The sequence below is a fragment of the Caretta caretta genome, chromosome 1 (assembly GCF_965140235.1).
Source record: "Caretta caretta isolate rCarCar2 chromosome 1, rCarCar1.hap1, whole genome shotgun sequence".
Lineage (NCBI taxonomy): Eukaryota > Metazoa > Chordata > Testudines > Cheloniidae > Caretta > Caretta caretta.
In genome coordinates, this window is record NC_134206.1 from 254135360 (window position 1) to 254153490 (window position 18131).

The following is an 18131-nucleotide window of genomic DNA, read 5'->3' on the forward strand; positions in this document are numbered from 1 at the left end:
ATTCCCAATTATAGGCTGCTTGCCTAGCAAGTCCAAGTTCCCTGAGCTCCTCCTTCAATCTCAGTTTCACCCTTCACACCAACTGCTTCCCAGTTCCCCCCAGCCATCTTGCCCAACCAGTTCCTGTCTCCCAGTCCCAACCCCTCAGGTCCCAGTCACAGGTTTTCCTCCCCTTCTGTCTCGCAGCGTCCACTCTCAGTCTTCCCCCATCCCCAACCACTGTGGCTCCTTCTCCCAATCTACTCCTTCCTCTTCCCTCACCCTGGTCTGGCTCTTGGCTCCCTGTATCTGAGTCAGGCACCTTCTTCTTCCATGCTGCCTGAGCACCAGCTGCAGGGAGTGGGGTGGGGATATTAAGAGCACAAGGGAGATAGTCTCTCTGCTCTCTCTCAGTTCTGGTGTCCAGTCCCACCCTGGCCCAGAGCAGCCAAGAGCTGAAAGTTCAGGGAAAGTCCTGCTGAGCCTCTGTACCCTAGGAATGGACACACTCAGCTGCTGTATGCAGATGGTGTATGCACAGTTCACATACACAGGACTTGAGAGATACTGGTGCATGCTCAGCGTGAATGGAATTTTCCAAGATTTTAGCCATGCAGGTCTAAAGGCTCTACTTAGCGTGTGCAAACAGATTTTTCAAACGCTTCTTGGAACATTTGGGCAGATTTCCATAGGAAGAGCAAAAGGTACAGACCTGACACAAACATCACCCCTCTGCTAAATTTCAAATCCCTTCTCTAAAGTATGGAGATCTAGAGCTTCTCAATAGCCATTTAAAAATATTTTTAACATGGCAAAACAAAGTATTTCCTCCCCCCAAGTATTCTCTGAAATGACTGAACTGTTTTGGCTGAAACTTTCCAAAAACTTTGAAGCCAGAGACAGACACCTGGCATGGAAAGTTTCAGCTTGAATGGTTTACATTGGACAATGTTGTAAACAGCTGAAAACAGAGTCTTATAAAGGGAAGAGTTGGGTAATCTTAACGTATATACCTCCCTCCTTCAAGGGTCTGATCCTACAAGCTACGGAGCACCACCTGCAAGTCAATGGGAGTTGAGGCCATTTAGCAATTCACAGAAGACATTCAGCATAGTGTAGAATCTGACTCCACCTATATAAAGATGTTCAATATTTTTAAAAAGTTTCTAGTTGTGTGCACATCTCCCCAACCCAATATGTCTAATCAAATGCGGATGACTTTTGCTATATCAAGGCTGCAATAACTTTTTAATCTACAATTTGAGAAATAAGTTATATGTACATTGTTACGATGAATCCCAAGAGCAGATAATTTTTATATACACATACAAAAACATACACCTATTGTAGGTAGAGCTGGTATACATTATGATACAGTCTTTAACATGATCACATACTATTTCTTCCATTGGCCCCTCCCTGCCTCATTCAGTGCACAGGATGAATTGTGGTCACCAACTGAGCAACTATTCGATATTTCATTTTATTCTCATTGTCCGATGTGTGCCCCATATCTTATTTACAGGACACTATTCAAAAGCTTAAAAGTATACAGCATTATTAATTTCCTCATGGGCTTTTCTAAGGTACTCATCACTATAGTATCTGAATGCCTAACAAACATTCATGAATTTATTTTCACAACACCCCTGTGAGGTGAGGTAGTTGTGTTATTCCCATTTTACAGATGGCACAGAGAGATTAAGGTTAAAAGTGTCCAGTAATTTTGGATGCCTAATTTGAGACACCTGTGACCACATTTTTCACAGTACTTAGCATGATATAGCAATTAATATGTTCAAAGCACAGCTCCCATTGACTTCAGTTTCAGTTGTGAATGCTCAGGACTTCTGCAGATCAGACTCCAGGGTCTCCAGTTGGATACCCAGAAAAAATAAAGGTACACATAATTAATGGCAACCAATGGAAAGTCTAGTTCAAATGCCTTGCCCAGGTGCTCAGGCTCCAGTCCGAGCCCTAGAACCCTCTCACCTCACAAGGTTCCAGAGCTCGGGCTCCAGCCCAAGCCTGAAAGTCCACACAGCAATGAAACAGTGCCGGAGACCTAGCTCTGCAAGCCTAAGTTGGCTGGCACAGGCCAGCCACAGGCTTTTCTTTGCTGGATAGACCTACCCTGAGAACACAAGAGAGCCTACCTGCTCTCATTTGTGGCGCCTAGTGCCACAGTGGCCCCCAGCATCCAAGAGAAGAAATTGCAAGGAAAAATTTGCTCGGCCCCTGCAGGCCTGGGATGGAACATGCCAGGTCATTTTGTGGACACAGCACATTTGCAGTCTGGTCAGCTTATAGGAGCTGTATGGGGATGAGGCATGCTCAATGCAGATGGAGCCTTCAGAATGTTTAGCTGCAGAACTTTAACAAATCTTTATAGAACATGTACTGAGATTTTCAGACGGTTACCAACTTGACCAAATTTGAGCAGATTTTAAACAGGGACAGCAAAAAGCACATCTCTGACATTCGAACAACTCCAAATGCTGAGTCCCTGCACCACTGCATGGAGGTGCTAGAACTTCTCAGTGAAATCACTGTAAAAAATTTCTAATATTGGCCAAAAAAAAAAAAAGTACTTTCCTTGCTGCAGAAATGTGCAAACCATTTTAGCTGAAACTTTCCGAAACAGATAAGCCTAAAGCAGACACCTGGCAAGGAAAATTTCAGCCTAATGGCTAAAATTGGGCAAAGTTACAGGCAACTGAAAACAGAGCCTTATAATAGGAAGCATTAGTCAACCTTAACTACTGGTGTACCTATCAGCTCTGCCTATAATATCAGTTAGTAGCAGTAGGCATACTGAATATAAGTAATGTACAATTCACCCCAACTTTTCTCCTTCTAGAAGCAACCTAATATTTATGATACTTAGATGAACAATATTTTAGATTTTCAATACTATCTATGAACATTTCTGAGCTAAGAGTTAACCAATCACAGGGTATGAGAGGTATTATAGTCATACCTACTATATAGTTTGTGCAACAGGCCAAAGATTAAATGAAGTCAACACAATAAGGAGAGAACCAATTCAACACAATTCTCCAATGAAATGTGATTTTGGGTATAAAATATTATAAAGGTAATACGTACAGGATCTGAGGAGATTCCGATCTCTGAGCAGTGATTTTAAATCAGCACAATCCACAGTTCCAAACAATGAATTGTGCTGATTAGTCCATCTGGCATTCAGCCAAATAGTCTGATTTCTCATGCAGTTTTTATAATAAAAATAACCATCAAGGACACAAAAAGGAGAAAAATATTCTCAATTACAATAGTCAATGCAGCTCCAACGACTCTATAACAAGGGACACCACTAACAAAATACAACCAAATTATTTCTCCAAAACTTCAAATTGAAATGCTGCCATGGAGATCTGACCACTGATCTCATAAACTTACATTTTAGAGAACTGAAGTGCTTAGATTAGCTCCCTTATTATCTTAGTACCTATATGCATTGTCCTTTCTTACAAATTTCTTGTCTTCAGAGATGCATGTTGTATGCATTTGTATTAAAAGTTTCGTGTTTGGGGGGAAATAGGCAGAATTAGATAAACTATTAGGTTCTCCTATACAGCTGTCTTTCCAGAAACAATTTTGAGCCAACATTGTATGAGCAAGTTATTACTTTTTTATAGGAACAACATTTGTTTTGGCTAACGCATGTAGCCAGGAAAATAATGTATTTTAAAAATTGGTTCATTTTACTAAAATTGTGAGAATATTTTGGATATAATTAACAAATTATGATGTGGAAGCTAATAAATCCTGAAATAATCTTGTAAAAAATTTAAAAGAAAGACTTTTAGAAAACTCAAAACAGCACAGAGCACACACCATTTTACTTGTACAAGGTAACAACTAAGAAAAAGTAAGAACTATCACCCAAAATATGTCAGAATTAAATATCCATAAACAGGATCCTCAACCTCTATATATGCCAAAATAAAGATTGAACTATGCACTTACGCATAAAGAATAGGTGCCATTCTGAGGCCAATTCACTTTCTTCCAATTGAGGATGCAAAACAGTCCACTCGCTGCCCAACCAAGTCTCTCCGCTACCATACAAACTTATGAATATATTTCCTTTCTGATTTATAGCAGCATCAGATTTCATTGTTGAATAGTCTGAGGCTACCTAATAGCCAAAGCATTTTCGTGTTGTCTGAGAGCTCCATGCACAGTTACTCTATTTTAGAGCAATATATGTATTTATTAAGACACTTTACTCTTCTAATGGGGAATATTTTGCATTTTTAAAATGGGGAATGATTGCAGGGGATTTTCCTCATATATCCCCCACACATACACATCACCACCATCCCACTTGAAAACAAGTGCTTATAACAGGCAATGGCCATTTACAAAATATTTGTGGAAAAACAGAGGGTCTGTTGTTCAACTTACCATACTAATATGAAAGAAAATATATATTTATGCCATATATGTGATCTTAGTTTTCATCTCTTTGACAAAAGAAATACAATTACAGTTTTGTATTACAGTTCTCATATTGATTTCTGCAAACCTTTTCGCAGTCACTTTGATCCCTACTTAAATTTTCTCCCCAGGTATCTGACCATCTTATAATAAAAAAAAAACAGCTAATGAGCAGAACAAGTTAGTGGCATATACGAAGTATAGCTCTGTTTTATTATTAAAGAGGATGGTTTTATGCCATCTGGATAGTAAAGTTTTATTATCTAATCCTGCAAAGCATTTGTGATTTGCAGGAATTTCCAGATTTTGTAGAAACATTTGCATAACACAGAAAATGGACAAAATATCTACGTATACACTGCTGTTATATATAAAATCACTTCTACACCTCATCTATTTCTAAAATACTAGATTATGTTTTGTTTGAGAATGATACCAAAACCTAAACATAAAGTATCTATTTCCATTAGCTTCACTTTATTTCATATCTGCAGCACAGTCTGAAGCAAATTGTTCAGATTATTATCTTCCTTATATTATTATAATTATATTATTTTTGGCAAATACTTATGAGGTACCAGACATACCAGCCCTTGAAAGCTGGTAAGGAAAACCTTCAGGGTCAGCATTACTACATTCAGAGGGATTTTGTGGGAAAAGTCTTGTGGGACAGGGACTGAGCAAGAGGAAGGGGTCCTGGAAGCATTTTGGGATTTTGAGGGAGAAACTCCCAGCTGCTGTCCTTGTTTAGGGCCCAAGATAAGAATTCCAAGCGTATGGAAGGCTGGAAATCCCCTCAGTAGGGCTGATTCAGGTGGTGCTGGGTATACCCACACAGTCTCTCTCTTGTACCATACCGAGGGAGCAGGATAAGCTAGCAGTTTTAGGTTTTACTTATTTGGGCCTGCCGTAAGATAGACTTTGAAGCAGTGTCAGACTTTCTGATGCGAGGCCCTGCCATCTTCAGAAAAAGACAAGAGAAGAAAAGTCCCTGGTAGGGGAAGTTTGTGTTTTTTTGTTTTGTTTTGTTTTTTGATTGGTCAACAACAGTGATATTTCAAAAGCTACCTATTCGGTAGTTCACACGTAGGCTCTTTGATAATTAATAAGGTATATGCAGATATGTTTATGTAAAAGGATTTTCTAAATTCCAATTTTATACTTTACACTGACAACAGCAATAATCAAGAGGCACCAGAGCAACTATGAAGCACAGGAGAGCCTACACTGAATAAAAGCAAATTACTTACCTGTAATTTCCTCTTTTAGAAAGCATATTACAATATAGCCACATTCTTAGCCAGGGGTTCTCAAACTGGGGGTTGAGACCCCTCAGGGGGTCGTGAGGTTATTACATGGGGGGGGGGGGGGTCACGAGCTGTCAGCCTCCATCCCAAATACCCTTCCCCTCCAGCATTTATAATAGTGTTAAATATTTTGAAGTGTTTTTAATATATAAGGGAGGTCGCACTCAGAGGCTTGCTCTGTGAAAGGGGTCACCAGTACAAAACTTTGAGAACCACTGCTCTTAGCTTTCTGTGTCCCATATGTGGATAGCAGAAATTCCCTTAGCTATAGAATTTGAGGGTAGCCAAGCATATACCCTCTCAGCAAATATTATGTTCTCCACTGCTTGGTTAAGGGGGAGGAGGGGAAACCAGCAGCCCTTGGTACCTCTACTGGTGAACAGTAGTAGTAGTAATTATTTATTTATTTATTTTTGAGGACGCGGTAGAAAGTTTTAAGAAACATATTCCCCCAACTCTTTGGGGAAGTGGATGAGAAAATCAATGAACCCAATATCTTCAGGAGAACAAGAATTATACATAATCTTTTTCTGAAGGGAGATGTTATAACAGACTCATTCTTAGCAATTAAAAAGCTCTATGAAGTCCAATCACCACTCCATGGATGTTAAAAAGGGGAAAAGCAAATGAAGAAATGAAGGTTTCACACAGTCAACTTGTGTGAAGGTACCATTTTAAATAGAAGCATAGTTTTACTTAGATAGCCCATAGCCTTTAAAAGACATTTAATGGGATGCCACCCTTGATACAAACAATGGTGATGTATCAACCCACCTAGTATGTGTCCACAGTACCACTGAGGACACATTTTTGGATGCTGAATTCCGAATCGGAGAAATTTGGAAATCCACTTTTTATTTTACTATTTTGGACTGATTCCCTGACAGTGCATCTCAGATATAGGTTGCCACTTTGACACCATGAAAGCTTGTGTTACTCCCCAATTACACTTTGTTCAGCTTGGAAACTCAGCTGCAGGAAACTTCAGTTCACATCGCACATCTGGAACACTGTATGCTCAAGTCTCAGAGATCGGCTGAATGAGAAAATTGCTACCTAATGCCTTTCAGTACTAATTTAAACAATCATTGGTTTCTTGTCAGGCCAATGTTTCTCCTTAATGAACACTGATTTGCCAAAGGAGGGAAACTGCCATAAAAACCTTTGCCAAATCTTCCTCACGATACACGAGAGGTTGCCATGGGGACCTACTGGCCTTTCTTCTTAGTGTTCTTTTGATGCATTGACAGAGGTTTTCCTGGCAACCACTGTCAGCAGCTCTTTAGCATTTCTGCCCAGTATAGAGACACATTAGTGGAGGGACTCATCTGTGGCGGTCTTGATGCAGTGTTCCACTTCAGTGCAAGGATGTATCTAAGACAAAAATATGGCCTGTTCTCCACCTCACCATTCCAAAATCAACCACTGACCTACACAGATAGTTGGAAGTATTCCATCAGTACTTTTGCAAAGACTGTGAAAGCTTGATGAAGCTGGATGTTAGTTCTTTGACATAAGACTTTCACTTGACACAAGGCTGTCTGCAAGGAGAATCTTAAATGTTTTGTTATACTGATCAGAATTCTAGCGGATAGTCCAGTTGCCTCAAAGCCTTCAGCTACTATAGTTTCAAGCCACTACGGTAAGCAGTGGGTGCCTTATACAAATCTGTCATCTCTGGTGCTTATTAATTCCAGGATCTTGTTGCATAAAGCTCCAGAATCAAGAAGTTTGCCAGCTACACACCACAGGAAAAGCAATTAAGGCCAAGATTTTCAGAAGTGATGTGATTTTGGAAGCCCAACTTGAAAAACCTTTAGAAAGAACTGGTTTTCAGAAAAATGCTGAGCAATGATCCTCTGAAAGTCAGCTCCCTTGACGGTATTAATCAGTCTCTTCTGAAAACCCTAGCTTAAGTGGTTTGAGGAAAGGTGAATTCAGAACTAACATTTATAACCAATGCATCAAAGAACATCTCCACCATCAATGGTTAAAAACAAGAAACAAAGGGCTGCCAGTTCCACACATGGGAGGATCATACTACCTGGTAGTGGTAACTGAGTGTTTAGCTTCCCTAACAGTTTATGGAACCAATTCCTCCCAATCTTTGGTCAAAAATAGCTAAGGTCTGCTGACCCTCACAGAATGCTGCAAGGCATACTAATTTGGGACTTTGAGGAGTAAGGGGAACTGAAATTCAGGTGGGTAGTTGTGTTGAAGATAGAGTTTTTTGGGGTGTTTTTTGGGTTAGAGTAGATGCTGACTTTCACTTGTTTATTAATTCAAGGGCATCTAGGGGTATGTCTACACTAGAAATGGTACAGCACTGCAGTGCTGTAGCATAAACACTTACTAAAACAACAGAAAAGTTCGTCCATTGACAGTGTTTCCTCTAAGCTGCACGCCTGTGCGGCCATACAACAGTCCATCGAGTGCCGTACACTTGATTATTACAGTCATACACATCCTCAGCAATGGCGACTTGTGTTCAGGTGCCCTTTCCGCCGCTGCTGCGCTGCTCCTGCCCTCTGTCTTGCAGCTCCTAGCCAGTTGCTCCTGGGAGCCTCCCGCTTTCTGTGCAGAGTGGGGAAGGAAGGGAGGGGTGCTGATGTCAGGGTGTCCCCCTCCTCTCCCCATGTACCGTATCTCACAGAGCGGTGGGGCTGAGTGGGGGAACAGCACCAGGGAGTGAGACGGAGCTGGTGGCAGCTGCTGCTGTGTCTGAACAAGCTTTCAGACTGGTGAGTGTCGCTCTGCTTAAAGTGACAGCACACACACTCTCTCTCACACACACACACACACACACACACATTCTGTCTCACACACACTAACTCTCTCTCTCTCACACACACACACACAGAGTTTCTTTCACACTCACCTCCCAACACAAACTTGTATTATCGTTTTTGTTCTTACTTCTTGGTACTTCCTGCAATGCACATATATGCTCTGTAATTTTATTCTTTCAAAGTGCTGTTATTTTATTTTTTTGTCTGGTCTATGCATTTCATAATTTTATTTCTCTCTTATGCTTAAACTTAATTCATTGAGTAGTGAGTTCTAAAATGCCTAACCTGTCCTGGCTGGAGTAATTATCCCTATGATAACTTTTAAAAAATATACATTATATCTAGGTTTTTAATTTCTACTGGTGGCGCACATCCACACATTACCTCAATATTGGTGCACATACAAAAATTCATTCCACACATAGATGGAAAAAATTAGAGGAAACATTGTCCATCGCTGTAGTAAATCCACCTCTCTGAGAATAATTCTTCCATCAACCTAGAGATGTCTATACCAGGCTTAGGTTGGCTTAACTACATTGCACAGGGCGTGAAATTTTTCACATCCCTGAACAACGTAGTTAAGCTGACCTAATTTTGTAGTGTAGACCAGCCCTAAGACTTTTAGGCAGCCTTTTGTATATTTTTATGAATGGAAATGAGCACAGATTTAACACAATAGTTATATTTAGAGAAAGTTTCTTTATACCTTCCACACTTGCTACACAGTAAGCAGAAAACCTACTGCAAATAAGAAAGTCCTGTGTCTAATTTCTACATGAGATCTTTCTGCATATTGCAAAGTAGACCAATGAAGAATAAATCAGAACTAGAAAATAAATATATTTCTTACAAGTAGAACCTACGTAGAGTACAAATCTGTGGATATCCGCATCCGCAGACCATGTTTGCGGATCAGATTGGATGCGGATACAAATTTTGTATCTGCGCAGGGCTCGACTTACAAGACATTTTATTTTTAAAAAATAGTTTAATATGCTGAGAAATTAATCCAACATTCCACATCTATGCTTAAAGAATTAACACAGAAACAGGAATCTAGGAAATATCCACATTTAATTAATGGACCTAATTAATGTTCACAAATATATATCTGCATGGCTGCAAAGTGTTTGATTTGTACATGCAGTTGCACATATAGGCAAGCATATGAACCAACACCCAACTTGCTCTAGGATTTCTATATTTTGCCTGCATTATTATCACTTAATACTTGTACCTGCATATTTTGGAGATGGAGTTTAAGTGACTGTTTTTGAAAATTTGCCCCATATATCCAAGAGAAAACCCTTGAAGAATTACATCTTTGAATCCTATATTTAACAGATATAATAATTTCAAAACAGTATTTGTATATGATTTCTTTCAACTTTCCCCCTTTCTTATACTAACTTTAAATATGTACTAATAGCCTCCTGTTTTTCCTCTCTCTCTCTCACATGCACTTCGATGTTTCTGGTACAGAAAACCAAGAGTCACTGCTATTATTTTAAATTACCCTGTTTCTGACACCAAAGTTACAACTTGAAATTAATGTAGTAGATACCCACCCACTGCAGCTGAACTTTAGTGTTATAATCTTTTATAAAACATGTATAGAGATTTGTTGATATTTATTATAAAATAATCATATTACAGCCTTACCATTGATTACTGGAGTATAAACAACAATCCCAACCAAATTAGGATCAGAAACAGTTGTGTCCAGAATAAGGCCACCAATGCTGAAAAATATAAAGTACAACATTTAGAAGAAAGCAAACAGGTGCACCAATATTTATTTTTCAAATTCTATCAATCAATCTTTAAGTATTCAAAATTCTTAGTAACACTTATTCAAAAAGTGACCTGAAAATGTTGCTCTCTCACTGTCCATCCCGCCAGCCCCCACTTTTTCAAGGAAAGTTTGAGCATACAGTTTCACTGCTCCTGAGGACATTATTAGTGAAAAACACACAGTTTAATCAATGTTCCTTTTAAAAAACAGCTTTTGCACCTGAGATGTTTGAAATAGGAACCTGATATTTGGAAAAGGGAGGTCCTGATGTCAAAAAGGTACCTTTCACTGGCCTTGTGAAAATCCTTTCAGATTTAGCAGATTTATAAGTCATGGAGAATTACTATTTTAAACACACACGTTAGAATTACCAGCATCGTTTATTATTTGTATTGTAGGACTGCCTAGAGGCAGCGATGGAGATCAGCACCATACAAACATAGCATAAGACAGTCCCTGCCCAGTCAGTGAGGACTTGTCCCTTTATTTTCTGAATGTTCCAGTCACAGTCCACATGCTCCCAAAACAAGCTGCACCTCCACAACTGTAAGCATACAATACACAGATCTCTAGCTACAAACAAGATGTAGACAAAAATAGATCCTCTCCTCTGACCTGAGCACTATATCCCTGGAAAATTTTAAGTTCCTGCAGAGCTATCAAGCATTTGGCCCACAGAACAGTCTTTCCTCCAGCCCTCAGTTCCCTTTTCATAAACATCCAGCCCATAATTGCTGCAGTTCAAAAGGGCCAGAGCAACAAGTAGGAGGACCTGAGGAGGGAGTTTGTGCCCATTTCACCAGAGGCAACTGAGCTCCTTCTCCCTTGCCATTTCTACAATCATGACCCCACAGCTCAGGCTTGAAAAGGAGTCTCCTTCCCCCCTTTGCTGCTGCTCCTCCTCTCTCCCACCATTTATTTTTGTTCCGTGCAGCTCAGGCTTTATCTTCACTGCTAATAAAGATGAGGGTTTTTTTAACTTGAGGTAACTAACATGTAGAACTATCCCAAGGTAGAAGCACAGTTTCATGGTCTCTGTGTATATAATGTCTTCTGCAGTTTCCACAGTATGCATCCGATGAAGTGAGCTGTAGCTCATGAAAGCTTATGCTCAAATAAATTGGTTAGTCTCTAAGGTGCCACAAGTACTCCTTTTCTTTTAGTGAAGACCTGGCACTTCAATTTTACCCACCAGCTAAACAGCCCTATACCCTTGCTAGCAGTTCACCTTGGCTAGGCCTACCCAACATGCAATCACACCTTCAACCACAGTACAGACATACCTGGGAGCCTAAAACACACAAACAACCCCAGTCTTGCTGAATGTTACCACCCCTTCACCCTTGTCCAGGTGAATCCTTCTGAGACATGGTCTTTATTTACCCTTCACCAGGGGTGGCAGGTTTGTAGACATTTTAGTGGTGCCCAGAACCCGCCCCTGCCCAAACTCCGCCCCCCATCTGCCCAAGGCTCTGGGAGGGAGTTTGGGTGGGGGAGGAGGTCTGGGGTGCAGGCCCTAGGCTGGGGCAGGGGATTGGGGTGCAGGCTCTGGGAGGGAATTTGGGGATGGGAGGGGGTGCAGAGGGAGGGGGTGCAGGGGTGAGGGCTGTGGGGTGTGGCTGCAGATGAGGGGTTTGGGGTATGGGAGGGGCTCAGGGCAAGAGTAGGGATATAGGGGTGAGGGCTCTGTCTGGGGCTGAGAATGAGGGGTTTGGGGTGTGGGAGGGGCTCGGGGTGAGAGTAGAAGTGTGGGGGTGAGGGCTCTCTCTGGGGCTGGGGGGCTTGGGGAGTTAGAGAGGCTCAGGGCTGGGGCAGAGGGTTGGGGTGTGGGGGGATGAGGGCTCTGGCTGGGGCTGGAGATGAGGGGTGTGTGGTGTTGGAAGGGGCTCAGACAGAGGGTTAGGGTGCGAGGGATGAGGGCTCCGGCTGGGACTGGAGATGAGGGGTGTGTGGTGTTGGAAGGGGCTCAGGGCTGGGGCAGAGGGTTAGGGTGCGGTGGGGGGGTGAAAGCTCTGGCTAGGGGTGTGGGCTCTGGGCTGGAGCAGGGCTGGGGATGAGTTTGGGGTGCAGGCAGGCTGCTCCGGGACAGGGGCCAGAGAGGAGGACTCCCCCCAGCCCTTTCCCTGCCAGCAGCAGCGAGCTCTGGGGGAGGAGCCCCCCTTCCCCTCCCCCCCCCAGCAGCACACTCACCTCCACCACTGTCACTGCATGTGCTCCTAGGGCCCCTCTCAGGTCCAGGAATCTCCCTTGCCTCCCCCGTGGTGGGTGCCAGGGGGTGCTGCGTGTGCCTCCTCCCCTGCTGTTGCCCCTAACTGTAGCCTCACTGGGGGTGGGGGATGGGGCTGCCTCCTTGCCCAGTATGGGGCAGGAGCGGTGACTGCAGGTGGGGGACCCCCTGTGCTGGTGGAGCGTCCCACCGGAAAAGGAAGGGTCTGAGGTGGAAGGGCAGGCTCAGTCTGCCCTGGCAGTTAAAATGGGGGGCACTAGGACCCTGCAGCAGCAGTTGCTGCAGGGAGGCAGCATGGAGCCACATGAAAGAGGCAGAGGCAAGGAGCTCTGCTCCAGGGCCCGGGGAGGCACGCGAAGGCAGCAGGTGGGGCCGGGCGGGACACTTGGCCCCAAATATTGGTGGAGCTGGGCCCCTGGGCTCTGAATATTGCTGATGCTAAGGCACCACATGGAGGTATAACTCGTCATCCCTGCCCTTCACTAAGCCTTGGAGACCACTGTCATGCATACCACTGGTTCTCAGTCTGTAGTCCGCAGACCCTTGGGGGGTCCTCAGACTATGTTTAAGATTTCCAAAGGAGTCCACACCTCTACTCAAAATTTTTTAGGGGTCTGCAAATGAAAACAGGTTGAGAACCACTGATGTATGCCACCAAACTGCTGACAATCCCCATGGCAAGAAGACTGCTACTGACAAAACCCATAAAATTTAGTGCTGAAATGAGGCACACTTCCTCTCTCAAGGTACAACATGTACCTCTGTTCACAGCACAGTCACAGATCTGCAAGCCGCTCCAACTAATCCTTTTCCCATTCAACACAGCGACACCTAACAAAGTGAATGCAAGGGCATGCATGCAAATAACTGCTGGAATCCAAATCTGTGGAACACAACATAAACAATGGGCACAATTCCCTTAGTCCTTCCTCTTCTCTGCTAATTGTGACTTCATAGATTTTAAGGCCAGAAGGGACCATTAGATTATCTAGTCCATAGAATTTCAAGTTTTGAGCCTAATAACTTGTATTTGACTAAAGCAAACTTTCCAGAAAGGCATCCAGTCTTGAATTAAAGACTTAGAGAGATGGAAAAATCCACCATTTCCTTTAATATTTTTTAATCTTTATACCACCCTTACTGAACATTCTCAGTGGCTACTGCCAGCTCTAGGAGATCAGAGCTAAGGTTGTATACATTGCAGGGGAGAGGTGAACCTCAACTCTGTACAGTATATCCTGGTTTTCAGAGGTTTAAGTTTAGCTACTCTCCACATTCTGGAAGGGCACAAGGCATCACTGGACAATCTTAACTCTGCATTAATGAAGTTTTGTGGTTTTTAATAAGACAAGGAATAACAGGTAGATTCAGATAGGGGAGCACCAGGAAACAATTAAAAAAAATTACTTACCTGCTTATAAGCATAGCAGTTATAACAGGCTCCCATCCTGAATAGAGAACAGTTCTTGTAGCTGGATGTTTGGCAGCTATTACAATCCACATAGGAGTCAGAGCCAAGAAAAAGGCACCAACTAAAGGAGATATATAGTAATATGTCTCTAAAATAAAAAACAAAACTTTGATTTAGCCTTTTTGGGGTTCCTACAAATTTCCCCCCAATGAATTTAAACTTTAACATGGAATTCTGTTCTACATATTATCCATTTTTATACTGTCCTTATCACCATAGTATCCAAGTGTCTTCCAGTAGAGCATTATGTGACATGAATAATATCACATACATTCCTTCTTTCATCCTTTGCCCAGGGGACAAATCATATGTGCAGTGTAGTGTTTTGTTTTGGGAGGGGTTTGGGGTTTTTTTTTGTTAAGTGTAAACACTGCGCTGTGTATCTATGTTAGAGAAGATAAAGAAGACCTGGAAAACAGAACAAACTTTGTGATGCATATCTCTAATTTTTTTTAGAGAAGTAGAAATCAAGTTTTCATTTATTTATTCAACTTAAACAAACAAATAAGAACACAGTCTTCCTCCTCCCCCAACAATAGCTTGCAAAGTAAGCTCTACAGAAAAAGCAAGCCTTAACTGATTAAATCATAGTGCTTATTATTATGAATATGAATCACTCATGCTAGGTTTTAAATATTTAGGACAGTTCTGAGCAGAATACCAAAATGCCTTTTGTTTTTACTTTGAGTAGCTCATTTTTAAAATTACATATAACCAGCTTGCACAGTGTAATGCTTAAAAATACAACAGCAGGAATTTCATCAAAATTGCATCATAATTCATAGAAAAACAGCAGAGAACAGGGACTCCACAGTAAGGTAATATATTTATAAAGCAGAATTTGCTTATACAAACTGTAGTCTGTCTGCACAGAAAGAGTACAGTTTTCATCCATAAATGAGTTTAGGACTCAGTCCTGCAGTCCTTCCCCACATAAGTTGTCCCATTGATGCTATATTTCCTAATGCACCAACAACATGAATAACGGTATAAGTCACTTAATGGCAAATAAATGTAAATTACATTGTAATGCCCCAATACTATTTTGCATATGCTTAATTTTATGAAAAATAAAGCACTTTTTAGTATTAAACAATCAGCTGTATTTTACCCACATGTACAGAATTTGGGCAAAACATTTATCCCTAACAAGTTTTGAATGACAACACAAAGAAAAACTCTAGAGTTAGAGTCAAAGCTATTGTACAAAATGATTCATGAACTACAGTTCAAACAAATATAGATTCCCTCTGCAACACAACAAGACAGTAATATTTCAAAAATGCTGTGTAAATAGCCAGCTGCAGGGGCTGCCTCACAAATCTCAAGAAGCCAAACTAACCCACAGCTGGTGATCAATGCTCTCACAGGCTGAACTGAGTAAACTTTGAAGTTAACAATAACTGTATGGAACAGATATACAGCTATACAAATCGACACAGGCTGTCATATAAAGTTTATATCCAATTAATCAAAAAGCATTATGAAACTTCAGAAGGGTGCTCAAAACTGGCCTAACTTTGCTCCCACTGAAGTCAAGAGTGAGTCTTCAAAGGAAATAGAATTAGGCCAGTGCTTTTTAAATCCTACCCTTACTCCCCACCTTTTAGTATTCACACACACTTCAGTTCCTTGAAGAGTGGGGAAAAATATGAAACGTCATTTGCCTACTCCATATAAATAGCCAGGCATAAACAGAACTGTGTAGATAAACTAAATACTAGGATACCATCAAAGGAAGGAACTTCCAAGGAGAAGACCATACAATCAGTTCCTAAGAAAATTAAGTCTAGTATAGCATACAGTCAGCCTAAAACTTTTTATTTCTGCTTCACAGCTGCATTAGGTCATTAGTCTCTCTTTAGGGACGGGGTCACAACCAAACATCAGGAGGCCATGACTACCTTAGCAATATGGGAAGGGCAAATGATAAGGTGGTCTCAGCTTCATATTAGTCAATTTTCAAGCTCTAGGCTAGACTACTACAACTCACCTACGTGGGCTTAAAGGCAAAGACCATCCAAAAATTAAAGCAAGTGGCTGCCCACTACCAATACTCTAAATTCCACTGGCTACCTATCTATTTAATAAGAAGTCCAAAGACACAAGGCATTTCATAGGCTAGAACAAAGTATCTCAGAGACTGTCATGATGGATTATGAATGAACGTCTGTGATGCTCTAACAATGACAATGCAGCCACTCAGGTCTAGATTCAGACTTTTGGAAATAGAGAGCAGAATATTCTGAGCTTTGCGAGACTCTAGCTATGAAACAGTTTACTAGAAAAGTTCAGACAGAGTCTGACCTTGTTCAGGACTAAATTCAAGATCCACTTCTTCTATGAGGCCCTTTTATAGCAGTGCCATCTTCCCTGCATGGCCAATCCACCGGGGGGGGGGGGGTTTGAGAGAGAGAAAAAAAAAGTACCACCACCAGAGAGAAAGAAGAAAAAGGAAACACACAGTAAATAGAGAAAATAGTTGTCTAGTACTTAGATTACATGGTGAAATGAGTCTTAGCTAAAGAAAGGTGTACAAGGACCCCAAAGAAGTTTCATATGAACCCTCATTTATTCTATGCATTCATTCATCGACCCCATGAAAACTGTGATCTCAATCAGCCTTCCGTTACAAGAAACATACACTTCACATTTATCCAGTGTGCAGTTCATCTACAGTGACTTGAATAATAAATCTAATGCCACTCAAAAAAATGCAACCGTTATTGGAAGACAAATATGAATTGGAGATACTATACTTCTCAGTAAAATTAAAAATCTTCATAGGATAATAGGGACCAATATAATTTGTCTTCTTAAAAGAGATTTGGGAAGGTTAAGAGACATTACTGAATTTTCTATCTTTAATAAAAGAAAAGCCAGTGTTTTTGAAGTTCATAACAGCACCAGGACATGTACATGTATTTTTTTGGCATTAACACAAAGTTCTGTGAGGAAAATCCTTATTTTCTGAAGATTATAAACTGAGTTTCCAAATCCTGAAAAATGATTTTATCAGAGCTTCAACAACACAGATACACTTTTCACTTTAATAAATTAGGTGTTAGAATTTCAAACCCTTTGCATACTAAAACTTTTGTAGTCAAAGAGTACAGACTTTATTCCCAATTATGATCCTACAGAGCCCTCTAGTGTTCCAAAAGGCAGTGCTACTACTCATGTGAAATAAATTACACTTGATCAAGGCAGCTAATCTAACCTGTTAGTAGTCAGTAGAAGTGAAGTAGTACATCTTCTACAGCAGAATACAGAGCTTCAGCACTATTTAACTACCTTTAACTGATCATATGAATAATTAAAATATTAGTTAATGTGTTTTATAACACCACTCATTTGTCTAGTGTAGACAAAGACTTAGGAGGCTTAGGGGTTCTAAGCATTTAAGGTGGCATGGTCCTGAAGGCTACCCCAAAGCTGATTAAATGCTTCAACAAGCATAAGCATCTGACGAGATATTTTAATACCTGATAATTATCCCTTAAAGTCCTTGTATATCAGTCTAGACACACGGGTATATTTCCTCTTATTAACTGAAGATGTAACTTTTTTATTACATAAAATCCAATATAAGAGGATTTATATTGAAATATATTGTCTTGATGGGTCCATCTCTGAAAAACTCATGAAATCTTGAAAGCATGTAGATTTTTCAGTTTATTAATTCTCAGAAAACAAAAACACGCAAAAAATTTCACCCTTATTATGTTTCCATGAAGCATTCCAAGCAAAAAGACTTCACCCAACTCTATATTTGTTCTGCATTGTATTGTCATTCTCATCATGCTTCACAACACCATTGTGTGACGAAAACATGGTGGCACTTGCTCTAGCACCGTGGCAAAGACAACATACGTTTAGTCCCTCCTATCACAGAGCAGGATGATCAATCAAAAGTGGGACCACACCCTTCCACAGAAAGGTATGCAATCACCACTAGTTCTTTCTCCCCTCACAGTCTCTTCCTCCTGAGGCAATTCTCCCTATGCTAATGGAGGCCAGGAATTTAAGTCTCACTTCAGTAAATTTCTGCAGTCAGCCTTGTAGGGAAGTACAGTATATTCAGAGGAAGATGGAG

General features: G+C 41.0%; 1 protein-coding gene across 3 annotated transcripts in view; it reads right to left on the reverse strand.

Moving 5' to 3' along the window:
* The window catches only part of SLC41A2 (solute carrier family 41 member 2), a 90130-nt gene that overhangs the window by 23770 nt on the left and 48229 nt on the right, over positions 1-18131 (reverse strand). For all 3 annotated transcript variants that reach the window (XM_075123310.1, XM_048831843.2, XM_048831823.2), the window contains 2 exons: positions 13976-14123; positions 10205-10284 (listed from right to left, as the gene is read on the reverse strand). In XM_075123310.1, the coding sequence (XP_074979411.1) occupies positions 10205-10284; positions 13976-14123 (228 nt within the window). The remainder of the gene's footprint in view (positions 1-10204; positions 10285-13975; positions 14124-18131) is intronic.